Below are 23,492 nucleotides of genomic sequence, written 5' to 3' on the forward strand. Positions count from 1 at the left end.
GTAGTAAGCTAGAGAATCTTGTAATAACTGAGAGTAAAGTGAAGGAGAAGTTGTTGAAGATAAACACAAGAAAGGCACCTGGGGTGGATGGGATCTATCCAGTTATATTAAAGGAGGCAGCAAAGGAAGTAAGCAAACCCTTAGCCATAATTATGAGAGCTTCCTTGGACACAGGGGAGGTACCCATGGACTGGAGATGTGCAAATGTGACCCCAATTCACAAAGGAGGATCAAAGGCTGACACAAGTAATTATAGACCTGTGAGTGGCTCCATTAATTTTCCGGAAACTTCTGTTCCCGGAAAATTAATGGAGGCACTGGTTAAAGAAGCACTGCAGGATCATCTAGACAAGACTTCAGTTATAGCTCGGACACAGCATGGTTTTGTTAAGGGGAAGTCTTGCCTGACCAATTTGATTGGATACTATGATGCAGTCACAAAAGAATTGGATGCGGGGAATAACTTTGATATTATATACTTGGATCTTAGAAAGGCCTTTGATACTGTTGCACATGGAAGACTGCTGCACAAATTGGAGCAGTGTGGCATTGGAGGCAAATTGCTGCTATGGATAAAGGGGTGGTTGAGGGGGAGAAGACAGAGAGTGGTAATCAATGGACACTGCTCATCATGGACTAATATTATTAGTGGAGTCCCTCAGGGTTCAGTATTGGGTCCTTTATTGTTTTCTGTATTTATAAATGATATTGATGATGGTATATCAATCTTAATGTCCAAGTTTGCAGACGATACGAAGGTTGGCAGAGTTGTCAAGGACACTACTGACACTATTAGCATTAGCATTAGTAGAGGCATATGATGCAAGAAAGCAAGCTTATTCAGCATCAGCCAAAAAAAAAAAAAAAACACACCACTCCCATTTCACCCCTCCGTTCGCTCGAAATACCTGTCCAGTTGAGCCTTAAATTTGTTTAGGCTATCAACTTCAACAACAAGTGATGGAAGTCGGTTCCACCAACCAACCACCCGCTGACCAAAGGCAAATTGCCGCACATCTACATCCTTCTTGAAATGAGGCCTCCAGACCTGTATACAGTACTCAAGATGTGGCCTAACCATTTCCTTATACAAGGGAATAATCACCTCCTTATCCCTGCTAGAAAAATTCCTGTATATCATTGACAAGACACCATGAGCTACTCTTGCAGCTCGTCTGCACTGCTCAGAGAACTTCATATCTGCCTGCACAATTACCCCCAGGTCCTTTTCATTCTCCACCACTGTCAGTGTAGTACCGCAGAGTTGATACGTTGCTCTAGGGTTACTGTTTCCCATATGTAGTACTTTACATTTGTCAATGTTAAACTTCATTTGCCACCTCTCAGCCCATCTGTTCAACCTTTCCAGATCCTGTTGCAGAAGCATAGCGTCAGTTTTGTCCTTAACAACCCTGCCAACCTTTGTATCATCTGCAATCTTGGACATTAAACTTGATATCCCATCATCAATATCATTCATAAACACCGAAAACAACAACGGACCCAACACTGAACCCTGAGGAACTCCACTAATAACATTAGTCCATGTTGAGAGGTGTCCATTGATTACCACTCTCTGTCTTCTGCCACTCAACCATCCACTTATCCATAGCAGCAATTTGCCTCCAATGCCACACTGCTCCAATTTGTGCAGCAGTCTTCCATGTGCAACAGTATCAAAAGCCTTTCTAAGATCCAAATATATAATATCAAAGTTATTCCCTGCATCTAGTTCTTTTGTGACTACATCATAGTATCCAATCAAATTGGTCAGGCAAGACCTGCCCTTAACAAAACCATGCTGTGTCTGAGCTATAACTGAATTCTTGTCTAGATGATCCTGCAGTGCTTCGTTAACCAGTGCCTCCATTAATTTATCTGGAACAGAAGTTAAACTAACAGGTCTATAATTACTTGTGCCTCCTCCTTTGATCCTCCTTTGTGAATTGGGGTTACATTTGCACATATCCAGTCTATGGGTACCTCCCCAGAGTCCAAAGAAGCTCTCATAATTATGGCTAAGGGTTTGCTTACTTCCTTTGCTGCCTCCTTTAATATAACTGGATAGATCCCATCCACCCCAGGTGCCTTTTTTATGTTTATCCTCAACAATCTCTCCTCCACTTTCCTCTCAGTTATTACAAAATCATCCAGCTCACTGCCAATGTTTACTTTACCTACATCATTCTCCTTCCTGAATAACTCCTCATGCGTGAATGTAGATGCAAAATACTCGTTTAGATTGTTAGCCACCTGAGCAGGATCCTCAACTGTTGAACCATCAATATCCAGTGCACCAATCTGATTCATCCCTTTCCTTCTTGAGTTTAAATAGGTAAAGAACTCTTTTCTGTTTTTCTTTGCATCCTTTGCCAAGGATTTTTCGTAGTCTGCCTTTGCCTGCCTAATCTCCTTTGTGACTTGGTTACAGATCAACTTATATCTATCATAGGCTTCCATGTCACCCATTAATTTGTATGTATCCCATGCATTTTTCTTCTCTGCCACATGTCTCATTAGTTCATCTGACAACCATTTAGGCCTAAACCTTGAACAATATTTCTTAGTTGGTATGTAAAGCCTGGTAGACTCCAAGATTAGTTCCTTGAATGCTTCCCATTTTGAGGTTGCTGTTGGTAACATCATCAGTTGGTCCCACTGTATAGAATTTAAATACTGTCTCAGACCATCATAGTCGCCTTTACGAAAACAAAAACCCTTTGCTGCTGACACTATGCTGCTGCTGCAACAGGATCTGGAAAGGTTGAGCAGATGTGCTGAGAGGTGGCAAATGAAGTTTAACATTGACAAATGTAAAGTACTACATATGGGAAACAGCAACCCCCAGAGCAACATATCAACTCAGTGGTACTGCACTGACAGTGGTAGAGAATGAAAGGGACCTGGGGGCTGGTTTTGCAGGCAGATATGAAGTTCTCTGAGCAGTACAGACAGGCTGCAAGAGTAGCTCATGGTGTATTGTCAATGATATATAGGAATTTTTCTAGCAGGGATAAGGAGGTGATTATTCCCTTGTATAAGGCAATGGTCAGGCCACACCTAGAGTACTGTATACAGGCCTGGAGGCCTCATTTCAAGAAGGATGTAGAGCTGCTGGAACGAGGACAGAGAAGGGCAACAAGATTAGTGAATGGAACAAAGGGGTGCTATTATGAAGAAAGGCTTAAGTTTTGCGAATTACAGTGTCTGGAGACTAGGCACCAGCGAGGTGTTCTGATAGAGGTGTACAAAGCCTTGAATGGTTTGAGCATGCTCAATGCTGATGGGATTCCTCCTCTTGCTCAGAATAATCACCTGAGAGGGCATAAATTCAAATTGAGGAAAGATAGATGTGCGGAAATTTGCCTTTAGCCAGTGGGTGGTTGGTAGGTGGAACACGTGACTTCCATCCCTTGTCGTGGAAGTTGATAGCCTAAATAAGTTTAAGGCTCAGCTGGACAGGTATTTCGATCGAACAGAGGGGTGAAGTGGAAGTGGTTATTTTTTATTTATTTATTTTACTTTACTTTTTTTTTTTTTTTTTTTTTTGGCTGATGCTGCATAAGCTTGCTTTCTTGCATCAAATGCCTCTACTAATGCTAATGCTAATTTCATGCCATCATTATGAAAATTAGACGGAACAATATGATCATGCTGCCAAATTCGGAGAAATTACAGTAACAAAAAAGAAGCAAAGAGTTATTCAAGTGCCATGCAATTCATAGTAAGTTAATTTTCTTGCAGGGTAAAAAATAAAGGTATAACACCTTTATTTTATTATCATTATTATTTTTATTTATTTATTTTTTGGCAGGTTATTTTGGGCCACATGAAAGCTGGCCAGATCCAGTCCACTGTGATTAGTCCGGTCCTCGTTTATACGAACAGTCAGTACAGACAATAAAGTACATAGTATCTTCCAACATATTGGGACACTTCAGATTCCTCACTCATGGTAGTAATAGTTAATTCCAGAGGTGATATGGCCCACCAAATGACAGTAACTGTTATAGAAAGCCATTTGTATATTTTACAGTTAAAGTTTCTTGATTTGGAAACTGAGTCACATATGATTTTTTTTAATAAATGTTAGAATGTTTAATCTGGGACATTCATTGTAATTTTGATCAACTGATAAGAATGGTGGGGTATCTTATGAAATTGAGGAATTTCTGTGGCCAAAACTGGAATGTATGATAATCCTACAGATAGGATCATGATGGTTTACAAGATAGAGGCTGCAAGATTATTATCATATGTTATGGTATCACATAGACTCAGACTACAGAAGCATGCATAATTCTTTGTATGCTTGTAACCTCTTGGCTGTGGTTTACTTGGAAGAAACCATAAAACTGGTATGATGTAAATGGCAAAGATGGGAGAGAAATCTCAAGTATTTGTGACATTGTGAAGTTGTAGAAACTTTCAGCACATCAAAACATCAAAATATTGGGAACTAAAAATAAAACCTTGTTAAATGTGATGCTACACTCTTTTACTCAGTCTGTTGTTTGGATGGAACCAAAAACTTGAAAAATGCTGTTTGAAACACAAAATTGGTAGAGTGTAACAGAGAAATGAAAGCTCAGATCAGTTTATAGACAACTTACTGTTTCATTAGCTTCAATTAATTTTTAGTCAATGAAAATTGAAATAATAGAAAGAATTTGAAAAATCATGCATAATAATATGCAAAATGGATTAGGAATTTACTCTAATGAAAATACAGTATTATTACCCATGCTGCAGGGCCAAAGCTAGTATTTGTGGCACCTGAGGCAAAACCTTGTAGCGGCACCTATTTTAGACTGTGCCTGTGGCAAGTGATTCAATTGCACATCACCTAATGCCAGCTCTGCTTCACTGTATACATTTTGGATCCATTTGATGGATAAGGATACTCACTAACAAAAGAATTTAGAATACATATGTCTCCAGTTTACACCTTTATCAAAAATGATTAAATTTGCAAAAATTAAGATTATAATATTCTAATGTTTTATATATAGATGCATATAATTTTAATTTTTGTTTCAGGGAGTGCATCAATAGGGTATGTGAATCTGCAGGCCTTAAAACTGTTGATAAAAAGAAAAAAGTAAGATAATTATAATTTGTAGAGAGAATAAATCGCAGTTTTAACATTAAGCAGATTTTTTTTTTTTTTTTTTTCCATGCTGGGCTTAACTGATTGTGAATTAAAGTAGCTTGAATTATGCTTTCCTTCTTTCATCATGATTAAGTTTTTGCTAAATATATAGGGAATTTGTTATAACATAATAAAGTTAATAGATTAGTTTTTGATTATGTATGTGAACATTTCAGGTATGTCTCATATATCTCATATTGTGAAGGTATTCACAATATGAGATATAACTTAAAACGATGCCGTATTGCTAACATTCTATTAATTCAGATTTGGCTATGTATCATTGATGCTTTTGCACTATACTTATACATAGTCTAGACTTTTCCATAGCTTGAGGCTTCAGCCCTAAACGCTTTATAGTCTAAACTAAACACGTCATACACCATCAGGCATCTCTCATATTGTGGAGTTATACTTCATAACTGTTTTGCCATCATTGCATCACTTGGGTACCTGCCCACCCACCGAAGAAGGGCCAGATAGCCCTGAAACGGCACCAAGGGGAGCCTGTTTATGTCTGGAGTTTCCAAGAATAGGAAACAACAGCCTTCTCCACTGGGAAAGTGTTGCCTATTCGAGGAGTTTATGAAAATTAAAAACAACAGTGGTCCTAAGTGTGACTTGAAGGAGTTACTGTCCCTTTTATTCTTCTACACCGTTTCTTTTCCTCTTCCACTCCTACTATTACTTTCCCTCTACCTTTTTGCTTTTCTAAGTCTAATAGAGACAACTGGATAGTCGAGTTATTATCCCTAACAAATACAAAATAGCCCTGAAACGGTGCCGTCTGGGTGGTATCCATCTGAGAATAAGTAACATTAGTCTTCTCCTCAGGTGAAGCGTTACTTATTCGAAGTAGTGCAATATCGTGGCAACTCATTATGAAGGAATTCACAATATGAGATATAACTTAAAATGATGCCGCCTTGCAAATATTCTGTTAATCCAGATTTGGCTATGTATTAATGACGCTATTGCATTTAACTTATACATAATTTCAGATATGTTTGATTTTTTTGTCTTAAATTATGATTTTAAAATGTTTTTGTGATTAATAGAAGTGAAAAGCAAAAAGCAAATATTGGTTAATTACTAAGCCTATAACTTTATAGAACACTTAATGAACTCTATAGTTTTACATTCTCTAAACTTAGCCACTCAGAGAGATATATATATATATATCTTCACAAGTGACACCATGTTCATGGGTGTTACATAACAATACATGCAAAGTGTCTCTAAACTTCCAATACAGCACTAAAATTACATTTAATCTATGAATTTCTTTTTACCATGCAAATTCCATGAAAAAAGGAAATAATTGATGTATTTTGATTTGTTTGATTTTAATGAAACTTAGAATGGCTCAATAAATATTTTTAAAAGTCCCAAATATAAAATTGCATGAAGTCTTTAGGCATGTATGCATATATGTGCAAATGTGTCTAAAATTGTACACCATTCCCCAATTATACTGCGGGGTTTCGGGAGCCGGTTGTGACCCTCGTTATAAGACAACTATGCTATAATCGATGCCTACAAATTTTCTCCAATTCATTGATTCTCGCTCCAAACGGACTCTAAATATATATGAAAGTGAAATCTGACCATATTTGTGATATTTACCATGCTCTATTCCATGATTTCATGCATTAATTTTTTTTATTCCTACTTGCAGACCAAAAACTCCACTTGGTAAGGATTAATACTATAATGTGTAAACAAATGAATATTTAAAAAATTATTTATTTTCACAAAAAGCATGTAGCAATAGACACACAATTATAAAAATTCAAGGAATTTTTTTGATCACTTCTTTAAAAAGTCTGTAATTTTTTGTTGCTTTTTATGGGAGAATCTTTTTTACAAGATCATATTTTTTAAAGACGCTAATTGCAAAATCTTTACTTGCCCATCCTCCTACTGTGCCTCTAACCACCCAATCACAGTCTCTAAGCCTTGTACTGCTTCCTGATCTGTGGGAACTTCGACGGACTGCTCCTCTAGTTCTTCCGTTTCCCCATCACTTCCATCTATCCTTTTCTTGTTGGTGATGCTTTCAACAACGTTTTCATCAGTTAATAAGTGACACGCTTCTTTGTCAATATCAACCCGCTGATCGATCATATTCTCTGTGAGTTCTTGTTCCTCAAGGGTATCTCTAACTGCCTGTATATCACAATGTATAGCAATTTGTCCACTGCTTTACCCTTTATCAGTCACAGTTTGATTCTCTCCATCAGCTATTCTCAGAAAACCACTTTTTCTCCAACAATTTTGAATTGTATCTTCCGAAACTCTCCCAAGCAAGACCAATTTTGTATGCTACTTCCTTTAAATTTAACACCTTTAGAAATTTAGGAACATCACAATCGGAGGACAGCAAAGATAAAAGTAGCTCGCATCTGTAATTTATCTTAAATTTATAAATGATTTCTTGATCAAGGGGCTGGATTAATGCTGTGGTATTTTTTGGTAAATACATGGTCTGAATCTTTCCATCTTTGGATATGAGACTGTCAGCAGGTGATTTTACTGATTTTAGATAACTGTCCGGTGTGCTGGACAGTTATCTAAAATCAGTAATGCTTTTGGTTCAATGTATTTTTATCAAATGTGTTGCACTAATGGTAGAAACGTTTTGTGGAACCAGATCAAAAATAAATTTGCAGTCATCCATGCTTTTGAGCTGCTCACATAATCTATTGGGAGATATTTTTGGTTGATGGATTCAAAACATCGCAGATTCTTACTTTTCCCAATTACCACAAGAGGCAGCTTATGGGTTCCTGTTTTATTCAAGCAAAACAATAGAGTGACACAATTCTTGCTTAACTTCAGTTGTGCTTTGTTCGGAGCTGATTTTAAATCCAAAGATTTCATTGGTAACATTCTGTAAAACAGTGCAGTGCTCATCACAGAAACCTTCATGTGTAAATTTTAAGTCACTAATAAATTGTTTTGCACTATCAGCAAAACAATTCTGATGATTATCTTATGATTTTGCTTTACTGCTAATTGTTATTTCTGCAGTGCCATGATGTTTCTGCCAATGCCATAGCCATCCATCACTGGCAGAGAATTCACCCTCAAGCTTTAAGTCTTGAAAAATTTTCTCCACTTACATCTTCAGAATTGGTCCTGACAGTGGAAATCCTAAACTGCATTTCTGCATGAACTACGTGTATAAACAATCATTCACTGCCTTGTTTTTGCAGAGTCTTGATTTCTTCCTTTCCAGTCTTGGGAGTTTCTCCAACTTATCCAAGAAGGAACATAGTCTTCCTTTTGTAATCCATTCCCTCTGGAATACCAACTCCTTTTTTATTTGTGCTTTCGAGACACCACTTTTTACTCATTCAATTACAGTCAGCTTTTCCCTGATAGTGTACGACTTTCTTTTATTAACGTTTGCCATAACCCCTGAAATCAATTTTAATTTATTATGAACGATAGCTATGTCTGTAAAGCTTGCAAAAATATAAAAAAATCACTGATACATACCAAACAGTCACAAAAAAAACACAACCGGTAACACAGGTAAGTCTCAAACTACGGATCACCTTTTTTTTATTTTTTTTGCAGTGACAACCCTTACACAAGGAAAGACAATCGATACTAACTCCAGAGGCTAAAACAACCTCACATCTCTCTAATGCACTGCTCCCATCTGACTCATTTTCAGGAAAACCATTCTTTTGTGTTAGAGTAGATATGCAAATTGCACGGCTCTAGCTATGGGTGTAGTGGTTAGTGACCTTGAAGAAGATTAGCAAATTTTCTTTGTTTGATAAACATCCCTTTTGCTTCTTAACTTGGCGGGAGGGTAAAGGTGCCTGGGATTTCTGAGAGCCACCACTTTTGCCCTCTCTTGCAAATACTGGGTCATTCGAGTGGGGAAGCCTGCAGTGCAAGGTTTGCAAAAGAACGTTAATATTTTTCTTGGAATTTTTTCCAATGGCAGTGTCAGGCAGTAAGATCTGTGGTATATCCGAATCCATGGTATAAACGATGACATTATATCTGGGGAGCAGTGTAATTTAAATTTATCAAGAGACTGTAATTATTGATTTTAGCTGATTCGTTAATATTGTTTTTTAACTGTATGTAGCATTCTTGATTTCCATTATCTTCATTTTCAATACACAGCTGCGCAGGCTTGCACAGCTGTGTTCAGCTGCATAGGCTGTGTGTGGCCATTTCCTTCACAATTTTTGGCCTACGCCATAGCAGAAGCTCCAACAATAATCCCACTTGATGCGCTGCTACTGAGGTTCAAATGCAATCGAGTTGACATAATCTTCGTATCATGGATATCACTGTATTTGGTTGTGTACTTTAGTGGAATTAGGTTAGTTATTTCTTCTATTGTATTTAAATCTTTGTCAACACCACACACAAAAAACTAGCTAATTGGGCTGTATCATTGATATGGCCACTGATACAGCCGAGGAAATGCCTGAGATCAGATTTTTATCTTGTTGAGAAGAATATTTATTGGCTTTATTCACAATGTGCCAAGTTACTGGTATCAGGCAAGGGTTGCATGGTTTTATCTCCCAAAAAAATTTATTTTTCATCCAGCAAACAAAGAAACTGAACCAAAGAATGCATACACTTATAGACATGATGCTTTGGTGCTTAACATACACTCATAACTTTTCAGTAACACATATCTGCAAGTGATTTCCAGAATGAAAAAATATCAAATATTGTACAATATCACTAACACTCATCCACCAGGGGCTTGGCACACCCAGGGTCCTGAGCTGGACATCATTATTCTTCTCTTTCTTGATGATTCCCTTCTTTTTTTTTTGGCTGATGCTGCATAAGCTCATACACTTGCTTTCTTGCATCACGTGCCACTACTACTACTTCTGACTCTTGTTCTCTCTCTTTCTCAGGGTAATTCAGAAATTTTTTATTTTTTTTTGGCTGGTGCAGCATAAGCCTCTGGCTTCCTTGCACCATATAGCTAATAATAATAATAATCTCGAGTGTTCACGGAAGAGTTACTGCATTGTCAGTATCCCCTGACATAGAATTTCTTCTTCGTGAAAAGCAGTTCCAAGTTTTACATTGACTTGGGATAATATTTGTTTTAGTAGTATTCCATTTTTATGTATATAAAACAATCCTAAATTGGCCAAGCAAGCTGGTCAATTCTAGGCATGTTATCCTCACTCCTGTAGAAATTTTGTTCATGTTCCTCCCATCTGGATTGAATAAGGCAATTTGTTTATATATTTTAAATGTTATTCCAACAGTTGAAAATTTAAACATAGCTCTTCAATCCAGTGTAACTCACGTCCATGTACTGAGGTTGTTCCTCATAGATATGTAGAAGAATATTATGTACAAATTTATTATACCAAAAACATTTTTTTAAATCATCCACTTCCATTCTGGAATCTGATGGCAATAATAGAATAAACCAGAAGGTTGATTTTGACTTAGTTATAGGCCACTTCTACTGCAAAGGCAGTGAAGGATCTTAAACAAGAGGAGGAGGAGGCGATTATGTTCTTTTATTCAATGAGGAAGTACTTCATTGCTGTGTAACTACATGTCACAGAAGTTCCCATTGAAAAATTATGTTCTTATAAATACCAAGGTAGCACAAATTTCATCATTTGGCAGTGCATCATTTTCAGATTTGAAATTTTGTGTACAAGTTTCCACTGCTACTTGGAAGTAAAGGTAAAGAAAATTGAAACAGTATCTGTTTTGCAGCATCAGCTTTGTCAGTTTCAGCGTGTTGGTCTATCCAACACTATTATGAAAGTACTATTATGAAAGTAGAAATAATTGATGTACATTGATCCTTGGTTAGCAGCACAAATTTTCATCATTTCGCAGTGCATCATTTTCAGATTTGAAATTTTGTGTACAAGTTTCCACTGCCACTTGGAAGTAAAGGTAAAGAAAATTGAAACAATAGCTGTTTTGCAGAATCAGCTCTGTTGGTTTCAGTGTGTTGGAATATCCAGTGCTATTATGAAAGTAGGAAGAATTGATGTACATTGGACCTTGTTTAGGGGGATATGACAGGTGCACAGGGAAGCCTGAAATATAACAAATTATACCAAATAATTCTTGCCATTTTAACAGCTCCTCTTAGCAATGCACACTATGAGAATATTCAGCCAGGGAAAAAAATTACAGTATGTATCACTGAATACTGCAACAGTCTGGCTGGAATAGTATCCTGTGGAAATGTCCTAACTACTAGCAGAGTTAGACATTTTGATCATCCTTTTTTGTACCTGTGGTTAAGAGAACAACTGAAACCATTTCAGCTTGGTTTATCAATTGTTCAACCATAAAAAGGACTTATCAATAACAAAGACACTACAAACTTTTACAGTTTACTGAAATTCTGTCTTCTTTATAGGAAAAACAGTATAAGGCAGCAGCCAGTGTAACAGTTCTAAGGCCATCAGCTTTGACCAGCCCTTTTGCTGGTGTTAATGTACTGCTACAACCAGTACCTCTGCTACAGGAACACATCCAACAAATTCCTTCTCTTCAAGCCTGTAGCAGCAATTGCAGCATGTACTTAATGCTTCTCTCAGGCATGATAGTGCTCAACTCCTGAGGCTTTCTCTTGGTTACATGCACTTTCACAGTCTAATTGATGGCCCTTGTAAAAAAAAAAAAAAAAAAAGTAAACTGCAGCCATTATCAACCCACTGCAGGATGGAAGCCTCCTCAACAATTCATGCTGAGGAAAACGGACCATAATCTACCATGCTGGTCCAGTGCGGGTTGGCAGATCGACCGTATATTGTCGACTCAGAGTGTGTGCTACTGCACTCCCGCTCCTGACCACTTGACTACGGACCCTTAGCGCATCCATACTGGAATGGGATGTCATCTCCTGTTTGGTGCAGTGTTTGACAATATGCTTCATAACACAGGAGCCATAGATAAAAAGATTTTTCTGTCTTCAGATGTTTCCCTGTCATTGGCACCTTTGAGAAATTCTAATTGATATGTATATGTTTAAGGCTCTGAGAAGAGAAAATAAAATGAATGAGGGTGAAATTTACACTGTTATAAATGATTCTGATACTAGGGACCAAAAATTGAAATTACAGGGGACATGGTTTAAGACTGGATTGCAGGAAGTTTTGTTTTTAGCCAGCCACCTGTGGATTACTGGAATATAGTTCCCTTCGTGGGTTGTTGAGGCTGATAGTTTGGAGAGATTCACAGATCAGCTGGATCAGTATCTACATGAGGGAGTGAAATAATAATTCATTTTATTTTAATTTGAATATTTATTTTATTCACTTTTTTTTTTTTTTTTTTTTGTCTGGTGCAGCAAAAATCTTGTACTTCTTGCACTACATGTCAAAAAAACTAAAATCTGCTGAAAATGAAAAAAAAAAACAAATTTACAGTCATAAAATATAAATATGAAACTAACATCTATTTTCCAGTTTAAGAACAAGAAATTTCATACTTATATTGGCATACATATTAATGTGCTTCACCAAATAAATAATAATAATAATAATTGAAGCTAGAAACCAATTTAACATAATAACCATAATAAACATAAAAATATAAATAAACATAATAAATTTAACATAAAAAAACAATTTAATAATAATAATCCAGACAAAACCATATTTTGCATAATTAAACATAAAACAAAGAAAAAGTACTTTCAGTAGCAAATGCCTCCACCACATGCCAGTCAACATGTCAAATTCAAGCTGCATTTGTGAGCAACATGTTTACTATATTGAAAGCTAAAATAACACATTAAAGCAAAAACAGTGACAGGTCCTCTGCACTACTTCCCAGTAAACAATTTTTCACTTCCAAAGCATCTTGAATAAAAATTTGACTATATTTAGGAAGTTATAAAAAAAAAAAAAAATCAGATATTTAATCATCAATTAATGATTAGTGCACAACAGATATTTTCAAAGGTCACATGTGATCCTGCACAACTGGTGCTGGATTAAGAATGAGTTTAAGCGATTACATAAGATGCCTTGGATAAGGATAAACAGGCTATGTCTAGGCAAAATTAAGAAGGCCAGCTGTCTGAAGAAGAAACTGCTTACTCTTATGGAGCAGTAACCTATTGAAGGATTCCTATGCAGTGTAGGAGAGTGATTAATTCTGTGGTTAACTTGAGTACTAGACAGCTTCCAAAAGTCTACTATTTTGTAATACTTCTCTAGAAAGGGTTGTGCATATGACCAAGGGATTTGCAGAAGTTCTGGAATGTAGTGCTATTAACAAAGCTGTTAATCACAGTTTAGCAGTATGTTTGTAATTATATCTTAATCATCAGGATGAATAAGTATGTGGTATCAATGGTATGGTTAGATCTCTCTAACCATACCATTGATGGGTCATTACAGATTAATTAAGAAAATAAAAAGGTAAATCATCTTTTAATTTTATAAGAAATAAGCATATTAATCTTTTTGAATAAGCACCATTTAGAGTATTTTAACTAATAACTATATATGAGGTGTGAACAAATGGTTCAGGACTCAACTGACATATAGGAAATGAAGCTTACCAGCTATTGATGAATTTGCTTCAGAATTGTCCCCTTTCCATTGTGTACACTGTGTTGGAACTGGTGTATTGTATACACTAGTTCCAACACTTCTGCAAGCATTCTGCTCCAAAAAACCGGACTTACTTTTTTTTTAATGGACCAATCATTTCACTTTGCAAGAACAGCAGATTGGTGGTTTTGATTATATTAAAGTTAAACAATATTTAATTTCAAGCTTCCGAAAATTCTGATAGCAGCTTTGTATACAAGGTGTCTCAAAAATATTGGTACAAACGTTTAGGGGAGGTAGGTAACGTCTAAAGGAATGTGAATCGGATAGGAACCCAAAACCGGAAATGTCACGGGAAAGTAGTAGCAGAGGCACAAGAAGCAGAAATGACACAAAACAGTAATTAGTGGCAAACATTTATTTGACATAATATTAACAATGGAGTACGAGATGGATGCATTTCATGATGTTACAACAGATGCTCGAAGGTTCCACCATGAGACGCGATGCATGGATTGGCAGACATGGTCAAACACACCTGGAGTTTCTTTGACAGTAGCAGCAGCGCAGATGAGTCTCGCCACGAGATCCATTTCCGTCTCCACAGGCGATTCATACATGATAGATTTGAGGGCTCCCCCACAGAAAGAAATCAAGGCTCAATAAATCAGGTGAGCGTGGGGGCCAGGCAATGGGTCCACCACGGCCAATCCATCGACACCCAAAACGCCTGTTCAAATGGTCACGAACACACCTTCCCTAATGGGCAGGCGCCCCGTCATGTTGAAACCAAATGTTGCGTCTTACATTTGCTGGAACATCGTCAAGTAAACGTGGTAGAACTTGTTCAAGAAAGATCCGATATTTATCAGAATTCACGCAGAATGGTAACAGGTATGGGCCGACTAAGCAGTCACTGGCCATACCTGCCCAAACATTTATTGCGAAGCAATGTTGTGCATGTGGGCGCATACCGTGTGGGTTGTCGTGAGCCCACACATGAGCATTGTGCTGATTGAATAAGCCTTCCCGAGTGAAATAAGCCTCATCCATGAACAAAACATAGGCTGGAAATTTCAAGTCTTGAACACTTTCTTGTAAAAACCACTGCGCAAAAGCCACATGTGCAGGATGATCTTGGGGGAGCAGTAACTGAACCCTTTGGAGATGAAAGGGGTGTAAGGAATCGTCGTGCCAGACATGTTGTACATAAGGTATGTTCGTGTCAGACGGCACCTGGGATTTCTCCCATCTCCGCGTGTGTTTCGCTGTATCGAGGACAGTACACTGTCAAGCCAGAGACTAGAAAGTGTGTGGGCCATGTCTGTGCAGTGTGATATGTTGTGCCCATTGTTTTTCCGGCTTATTGGCCGCCAGGCCCCTAGTGGGGCCCAACGTTGCCCATACTCTGCCACGCGGAGGCTAGCCGGGTGTATCCAGTATCACAACAAATTGCTCTGGCAGGTCCTGCCACCTAGTTTCCTGGGATTTCAGTGGCTAGAACCTATTAAAAAAAAAAAAAAAAATTGCGTTTGACATTAATGCTTAATGGGATTGCTGTTAGGAAATCACTGGTTGGGGTTGAACGCTAAAGAGATGTGTTAAAGGCCAAATAGGTCGGGCAAAATTTTGATGTTATTAAATTTAGACATGTGAGGCTATACACTAGCTAATAGTGTTAGTTGTCTTAGAGATTTACAGGGAACCGGTAGAATTTAGACGTTGATTAGAATTTGGCGGCATTGTTAAGGGTGTACTTCGGTTGATTTAGTTAGAGAGGGAGACTGAAGACTGGGGGGAAAACAGATAGAAGAATAGGGACGATAGAGTAGGCATCCCCAAAGAGGTCAGTGGAGACGAGCCCCACCAGGCAAAGTATGGGAGGTAGGCAGAGAGGAGAGGAGACAGAGATCCGTCTCCTTCCTCCCCTTCCTGGGGATGGGGTTTTAAAGGGAACCAGGTTAGAGTACCCAGTTCAGATCGCCGTTGGCAGTAAAGCCGCAGAATGTCTTCATTGGTGTCATGTCCAAGGAGTGTTGAATCCGGTATGAGGGTTAATCTGCCCATCCTGCTCCGGGGGTGGGATATGTTAGCTGGCAGTGGGGAACCCACCAGGCAATGGGGTGGGAGAGACACACATTTACTTCATTCATAATCTGCATTCTCACTCTACTTGCATTCTTTTTTTTTTTTATTTATTTATTTTTTATTTTTTTTTTTATTATTTTTTATTATTTTTGAAATATTTTTTTCTTATTTTATAATTGTTTTTCCTAAGTTTTTTTTATATATATATATATATATATATATATATATATATATTTTTTTTTTTTTTTTTTTTTCACTCAACTCATTCATCTTTTTCTCACACACCAGGGGGATGCAATGATGTGTAGTGTAAATTTAAATACTAATTAAAACTAAGGTTAGTGTGTACTTAACTGCAGCATTTATGGTTTGTGTTCTTTTTCTCATATGCTTATACTTTTATTCATTCTTCTAGCTCTTATCTCATTTATTCGACTCTTACTTTCTGCATTGCACTCTCTGGGCACCTCAACTTACTGTTATTCTTCAGTTGTGGTGCAGGCCTAGCCACAAGGTTTTTTTTTTTTTTTTTTTTTTTTTGTAGGCCAGGGGAGAATGCAGTTATAGTATTTATGTGGTTAGTGAATGTTTGTTAGTACAGTATATATAAAGTGATGTAAGTTATTTTTAACTTTGTATTCTTTCGGCCAATTACATTTGCTCTTCCACTCATTCCCATTTACTCTCTCTTTCCCTCATGCTAGGTCACTCTTTCTTTCACCAAAACTGCCATTTATTCCCTTTTACCATAATTCCTAGTTCACTCAGTTCCCAGCCTATTCATTGTCTTTCATTCTCATTCATTCATACTACATTGCATCCCTTTGCTACTAGCCTACTGATATTTTTCAGCTAATCTGCTCCCTGTACATCTCCCTCCCCTACATGGTTACTTATTTGGCATGGAGTCCCAGGTTCCTACACATGGCAGGGTAATCCTGGGGAGGTTTGTCATGTCAGGTTTCTGTCAGGGTGCAGAATACTGCTATCCTGACAGTTTTTAAGTCATCGTCTGGGCGTGATGGGAAACTTGGGCAATTTTACTATTGATTATTGTTTAATTGCTGGGGGGCTGAATTGCCATTCTTTGCATTGCTCTGCGCATTTCGAATACTTGCTGTGTGAAAGATGTAAAAGCTTTATAATTTTGCTCTTCTATGATGAACAGATGTTCTTCTCCCCTGGGAAGGGGACCAATCTGTGCTATTAGCTCTGTTCTGGGGATGTCATATATTATACATTCATATAGAATGTGTGCCCAGTCTTCACTTTCGCCACAGGTGCAGTTTGGGTCATCGGTCAGGCCTAAGGAGGTTAGTTTCGCCTTTAGGGAGCCGTGACCTGTCAATATAAATGTTGTAAAAAGTCCAGGAGCATACCACTTAGGTGGCTTTGGGCTAACCATTGACACCCGTGGCAGAAACCGTTTGGTAACCAGACCTCTGGTTTCCTGCTCCCACTTTGTTTGCCATAGCTCGTGGAGCTTTGTGGCTATTCTTTTTCTTTCATCATTGAAGGTGTTGGCTGTGTCAAGGGCTATCCCCAGAAATTCTGTGGGTATGCCCTTTTTAAATCTATAATATAAGCCTCTTTTGGCTACTTCCAGGTAAAGTGGGAGAGTTCCGGCCAGCAACTGTAGTGCAGGTGTGCTTACTGTGCAACATGCTCTGGTAATAGTGAGTAGTATTGTCCTTTGTATCGATTCTAATTTATTCCTATTTCTTACTATGGCCGAGCGGATGAACCACGCACCGGCTCTATAGGTGATAACAGGTAGGAACATTGCACGGTATATGATTGCCAGGGTCTTTCTTTTGACTCCCCAGTCTGCTCGACTGATCCTGGCAATCATACCTGCATAATTTCTCACTTTCTTCGCCAAGTAGATCAAATGGGGGTAAAAAGTTAATTTTGAATCAAAGACCACTCCAAGATATTTTAGTTCTGTTACCATTTTTATAGTGGTTGTGTTAATTTTGATTTGTGGACGTCTTCTTATGTCCAAATTGCCTTTTAGAAGTATTTGTTTGGTTTTTTCAGGTGATATTTTGAGCATGTGCATTTGTGCCCACTCCTGCAGCTGCAAGAGGGCGGCATTTGATCTTTGCTCTACAACCACTCGTGAGTTACCTTTTACAAGGAAAATCATGTCATCTGCAAAGGCCAGGCTTTCCACAGGGCCCAAATCCAAGGCCAGAAATTCGCCCAGAACAATGTTCCAAAAGAAAGGGCCAAGGATTGAACCCTGCGGGCAGCCTTTATTCATAGGGCGTGTCAATTCCTGGAACTTTGTGCGTACTGAGACACTTCTGTATATAAGGTAGCTGTTTATTACCTTATAGAGGTTTTGTGGGGTATTTGCCTGGCGAAGTCTCCTAAGGACACTAGGCCACCAGAGTGAGTCAAATGCCCCAGCAAAGTCAATGGAGATTGCCAGCATATATTTCTCCTCTGTGTTTTTAACTGTTGTCAGTAGGTGGTGCATGGCATCCTCCGTAGAATTGCCCTGCTTAAAACCATACCGATTGTTGGAATGTTGTACACTGCAAAGAGACACTCCTAAGGCAGAGGCACGTGTGCTGGTAGTAGGATTATTCTGGATGGCATTCAACATACTTTCTTCCATGGTGGGAGTTCGCGTCAAACGTGGTCTGCCCACACTACTCCTGTTACCTCTAAATGACCCACAATCGCACAAACTTTGATGCACACTCGAAACAAACAGTAGTCCGGTACATGTCTGTCTGGGAAGCATTCTCCATAAATTCGTTGAGCGGCTCGTCCGTTGCCCTCTGCTAATCCATACACTGGGTGCATGTCTGCCAGCTCACAGTTCGTATATCGATGCATGCTCTTCGTGCGGCGACTACTGCTTGAATGAGTAAACCAGAAATTTTCCCTCTCACGAACTGATGAACAGCTCCATCTACCGACTTACGGTGACGTTTCCGGTTTTGGGTTCCTATGAAATTCACATTCCTTTAGATGTCTACCTCCCCTAAACGTTTGTACCAAAATTTTTGAGACACCCTGTATATTCCTTCTGTGTGTGGCTGCCAGCAGACTTTCAATTTCCCCAAGTAAACACTATAGTCGTACTAACTTATGATAGAAAGTCTGCTGGTTGCCAAGTCCCTAATTTAAGAAATTTATCTCCAAAGCCATACAGCATGTGCTATTAAATACTTTAAGTTTTAACCCTTAATTGAATCAGATCACCATACACCTAACTTGATGATATAACTGCACTAAGGCCACAGTCTGGACTGGTCCTTGGATAACAAACTCAGATGCAAATTGCGAAGTTGAGCCTGTATACTACCACAAAAAGTGAAGTGCCCATTATCACATGTTGTGCTAAATTGACTCTAGTAAAACAGAATGGTGTAAACTCTTGTGGTTTCAGCCATCCAAAGTGTAAACAGAAATTTATTTATTAAGAAAAATTAAACTTGCTAAGAGATCAGTTATTGGCTTTTGTGATAGTGCTGATTGGATGGACTGTGACAACTCATGTGGAATCTTACTTTTCATTGATTGAAAAGCAACAGATTTCCTGCATGTTACCTTTTCAGTTAAATTACAATTTTAAAAGTAAGAATGATTAGCTTTGTTCCTAACTCTACATGTTTGAACTTTGGTAATTACTGGAAAAAAAAAAATAATTTATTGTGAAGTGCAGTGTACTTTATTGTAAAGCAAGTTGCCCATGTTTGGCATGAAGTTCCTACTACAATAATTTGCATGGGAAACACTTCATGTTAAACATGGGCAACTTGCTTTACAATAAAGTACACTGATCTTCACAATAAAGTAGATTTTTTCAAATCAAATTATGAGAAGAATTTTAATGCAAATAATTTTGATACCTCTGTTACTTTTTTTTTTTTGTTGTTTTTTTGAGTAAATATGAATGAAAGCAGAACTTTTGGAATAATTGTAATAAAAAAGTAGATTGAGGGATGGTTTTTAACTTTTTCCTAAATATTTCTAGGTTGATAAGAGAGTTGGAAGTATGTTGGCTGACAAACCCATCATGGATTATGCTGGTTCTAATGTCAACTTAACTATTACAAGTGCCTATCTCAGCCTTACAGTTATGGAATCTGGAGAGGTAAGCAGTAAATTTTTGACAGTAAAATAGTAAACATCAATAGAAAATCAGAGGAGAGCATTTAGTCTCAATTGCTTCCAAGATTAGATGGATTTCATCCACTATTTCAAATGCTGTGGTAGTATAACTAGTTGATTCCTTAACCTGTTAGTAGTTGTGCAAAATCTATGCATGATATGTTACTGAGCATCATTTTGATTCCATTTCTTAAACATTTTTCTGAATTTACAATATTTATAGTAAAAAAAAATTGCCTTGGAAAGCACCATGACTTATGCTTTAGAATTTTTTTCTGGAAAACATTGTATTATATGATTGAACTGTTTGGAATGTCCATTAGCAAAAAAAAGGAAGAGTGGTACTCATCATCAACAGGTTAAAATAGTGTTAATATGACATATGGTGCAAGGAAGCTAAGTTTTCATTAAATCCATTAAAAAAAAAAAAAGTGGTTCTCGTCACACAGGTATTGATCCAACTGACATTTAAATTTTACCTAGCTATCAGTCTCATCTACCCATGAAGAGAAATTACTCCAGTGACTAACAGCTTTGCTGACTAAAGTAAAATTTCTTGCAATCCAGTTTATACTTGCATATTTATAGTTGAAGTAGATAACTTAAAGATAATTGGAAATTTTTTGAAATTCTATTGTTTCTTATAAAACCTAATTTGGCAATGAGCAAACTTCAGTTTCAAGATCCACTATACACATAAAGTAGAACAAATTCTTCCTTATTGATATGTTGGTTTCACCAGGTTTCTTAGATCAGATCTGTGCAGGGGAAACTTGTGAATTGATTCTTCCCATTATTACTTTAGGGGAGGATGTACACTGACCAGTCAAAGTATTATAACCAACTTCTTAATAGTAGGATTGCAATGCTGCAAAATCTTACATGTAAGATTTTGCAGCATTGATGCATAGCTGCATTTTCCGACTGCCCTCAATACTTATCTTAGTTTTTCTGAAGGAGTGCTGCTTGGCACAGGTCGATAACTGCTCTCCTGATTCTGACATCTGCAAATTTTGACATTACACCCTTCATTGGTATCATTTAAGAAAACCAGAAACAACAGTGGTTCAAGCACCTACTTCTAACCCTGTTCCAAAATAAAGAGTATTGTTAATCATAGTCCTCTGCCTCCAGTTTTGGTGGGTATTTTAGAAATCTAGATGTTTTGAGACACGCTTTCTGTCTTATCTGCTACGACGCGGCACTTAAACTGACACATGCCCAGTGTTGCCAGACAATTTCATCAATTTCTGCCTAGATCAATATAAGCCTGGGGAGAACCAGGACGGTTACTGTGGATATGTAGTTTGTACACTTGGCAGGAACTTTCGTGTAATTTCTCCCTTTGTGGAGTCTGTCCATTGTTGTTGCCAGATGGTCCCAATCTTGCAGTCCGATTAAAGATCTTTCCTTTTATCTCAAAATGTCCCAGTTTATCCATTAACCTCTCTTGCAGCACTAAGTCAAATGCTTTGCTTAAATCCAAGTAAACCATGATAAAATTATTTCCTGTATCCATTTCATCTCTATCAAAATAGATAACTAGATTAAAAAATCATTGTCTCTTCAAACTCTAATAAATGTCCATCAGAATGCCGAGTTGGTGCCATATTTCTTCGCACTCTCTGCACCAAATACACACAAAGACGATCCTCCCTTGGCTGTATCATGTTCCAGAAAGATCACCAAACATTGCACATTTTCTTAGACCATGATTTGTAGGAGAATTGCAGGAGAGTGCTGATCCACAGCACTCCAGCTACTTTGTGCCTGTTGCTTTGCTGCCATAGTCTGGGGCATAATATTCATTTAAATATAATTTAATTGATCAATTGACAATACTACCTACACTAAGCTAATATTTTCCTAAATGCATTGATACGCATTTCTCTATCAAGTTTTACATTACATTTTATGCTATCAAGTTCAAGATATACGTTACGCTGTACCATTACAATCACAATTTTAAATTATTTATATCCTTACAAAAAAGTAAAAATTCCTTAGCTAAAAGCAAAAAAATATATGCTTAACAAGTGACTAGAACCTTCAAGATTCTTATTTATCACAATTGAACCCTATTTTTCTACTGCACTTCTAGTTACGCGTTACATCGATACAATAGCAGTACAAATAATGATGTAATTTACAAATCACTAAATTTAAAAATAAGCTAAGGAACATGACTAAGACTGTTAAATTATTTATCAAACACAATTTAATAGATTAATTAATCAAAAATATGGTAAAAATTTCCAAAAAACTTATCCGTTCCCACAAACACAAAATTCTTCAATCATTCACATGTACTCTCGTATCAGGTAGTGGAATATTTGAAGCAGTTATATTTCCAGTCTGAAAAAATTCACATTCCATGCTGATGATGAAGTGCCTTTACTGTAAAAATCCAAATATTACAAGCAAATCAGTAATAGTGACAAAAGGTATTACAAGTTGTAAAGGTACTACAGGTATTATAAGCAATCACTAATGGTCACAAAGAAAAATTGAAAAGCATTTTGTATTGGCATGACTTTGAAATGAACCCACTTGATTTGTCATTTAGTGATGTTAATCAGAAAATCAGTGCTTAGAATTTTAGAGCACGAGGCTATGAGAAGAATAACAAGTACAGGGTTGTTCAAATTAAAGTATCCCTATGTAGAAGGCTGTGGAGCGAGTTTTAAGGTTCGTACTGAAGAGAAATTTGGACAACAGGTACAATAAAGAATGCGCTCGCCATTTATTGGGAAAAAAAATTTGTTACAAAATTTGTCACTGTATGGCACATAACTATCTTAGTTACGATTATGCAAATAACTTACGTTATTTGCATAATTTAAGTTATTTAACTTACGTTATTTGCATAATCGTAAGTTATTGCCACAGCGCCACTACTCAACTGTACTGTATAAAAGCAAAGCAGTCTCTTCAAAATCATACAGTAGATGTTTGCCTGCGCTACAGCAGCAATGCTAACAACATTGCAGGAAAAGGCGCTATTAGCGAAGCTGTACTATCAGAACAGCAACAATGCAGCTGTGGCTATCAGAGAATTCCGGCGTCAGAATCGCATAAAGCCCACGTGAACCTATGACTGTTTGTGCTGTCAGCAAAATGATTGCAAAATTTGAAGCGACATGACATCTTGGTGTTCAACCAGGTAGCGGTCGAAAATGAGTGGATTCCTCTCGTATTGAAATGTGGCTATGGCTGTCTTGGATTTATCAAGTCAATCTCCGTGTGGTAGCGCAAGTGTGCCAGCTATTTCTTGTGAAGTGGACATGCCGTATTCCACTGTAAGGCTAGTAATGCGTCAGGTGTTGTGGTACTATCCTTACAAGATGCATATGCTACAGCAGCTAAAGCATGGTGATGCAGATATTCATTTCACATACGCATTTCAGTTTGTGGCACGAATGACAGTGGATATCACTTGACCATGGAACATCCTTTGAAGTGATGAAGCTCACTTCTGCTTAAATGGACAAGTGAATACGCACAACTGTCACATTTTGGCAACAGAAAACCCACCCTCGAGTTATCCAAGAGGTTCTGTTGCATTATCCAAAAGTGAC

The 23,492-nt window shown here is 37.6% G+C and overlaps 1 protein-coding gene across 1 annotated transcript in view; it reads left to right on the forward strand.

The window, feature by feature from the left end:
* The window catches only part of Shc (SHC-adaptor protein), a 90,509-nt gene that overhangs the window by 14,697 nt on the left and 52,320 nt on the right, over window positions 1-23,492 (forward strand). The window contains exons 3-4 of the mRNA XM_090390390.1: window positions 5,041-5,101; window positions 19,778-19,897. Coding sequence (XP_090246516.1) covers window positions 5,041-5,101; window positions 19,778-19,897 — 181 coding nt within the window. The remainder of the gene's footprint in view (window positions 1-5,040; window positions 5,102-19,777; window positions 19,898-23,492) is intronic.

This window comes from Mastigoproctus giganteus, chromosome 2, assembly GCF_048544385.1.
Source record: "Mastigoproctus giganteus isolate SK-2022 chromosome 2, ASM4854438v1, whole genome shotgun sequence".
Taxonomy (NCBI): Eukaryota; Metazoa; Arthropoda; class Arachnida; order Uropygi; family Thelyphonidae; genus Mastigoproctus; species Mastigoproctus giganteus.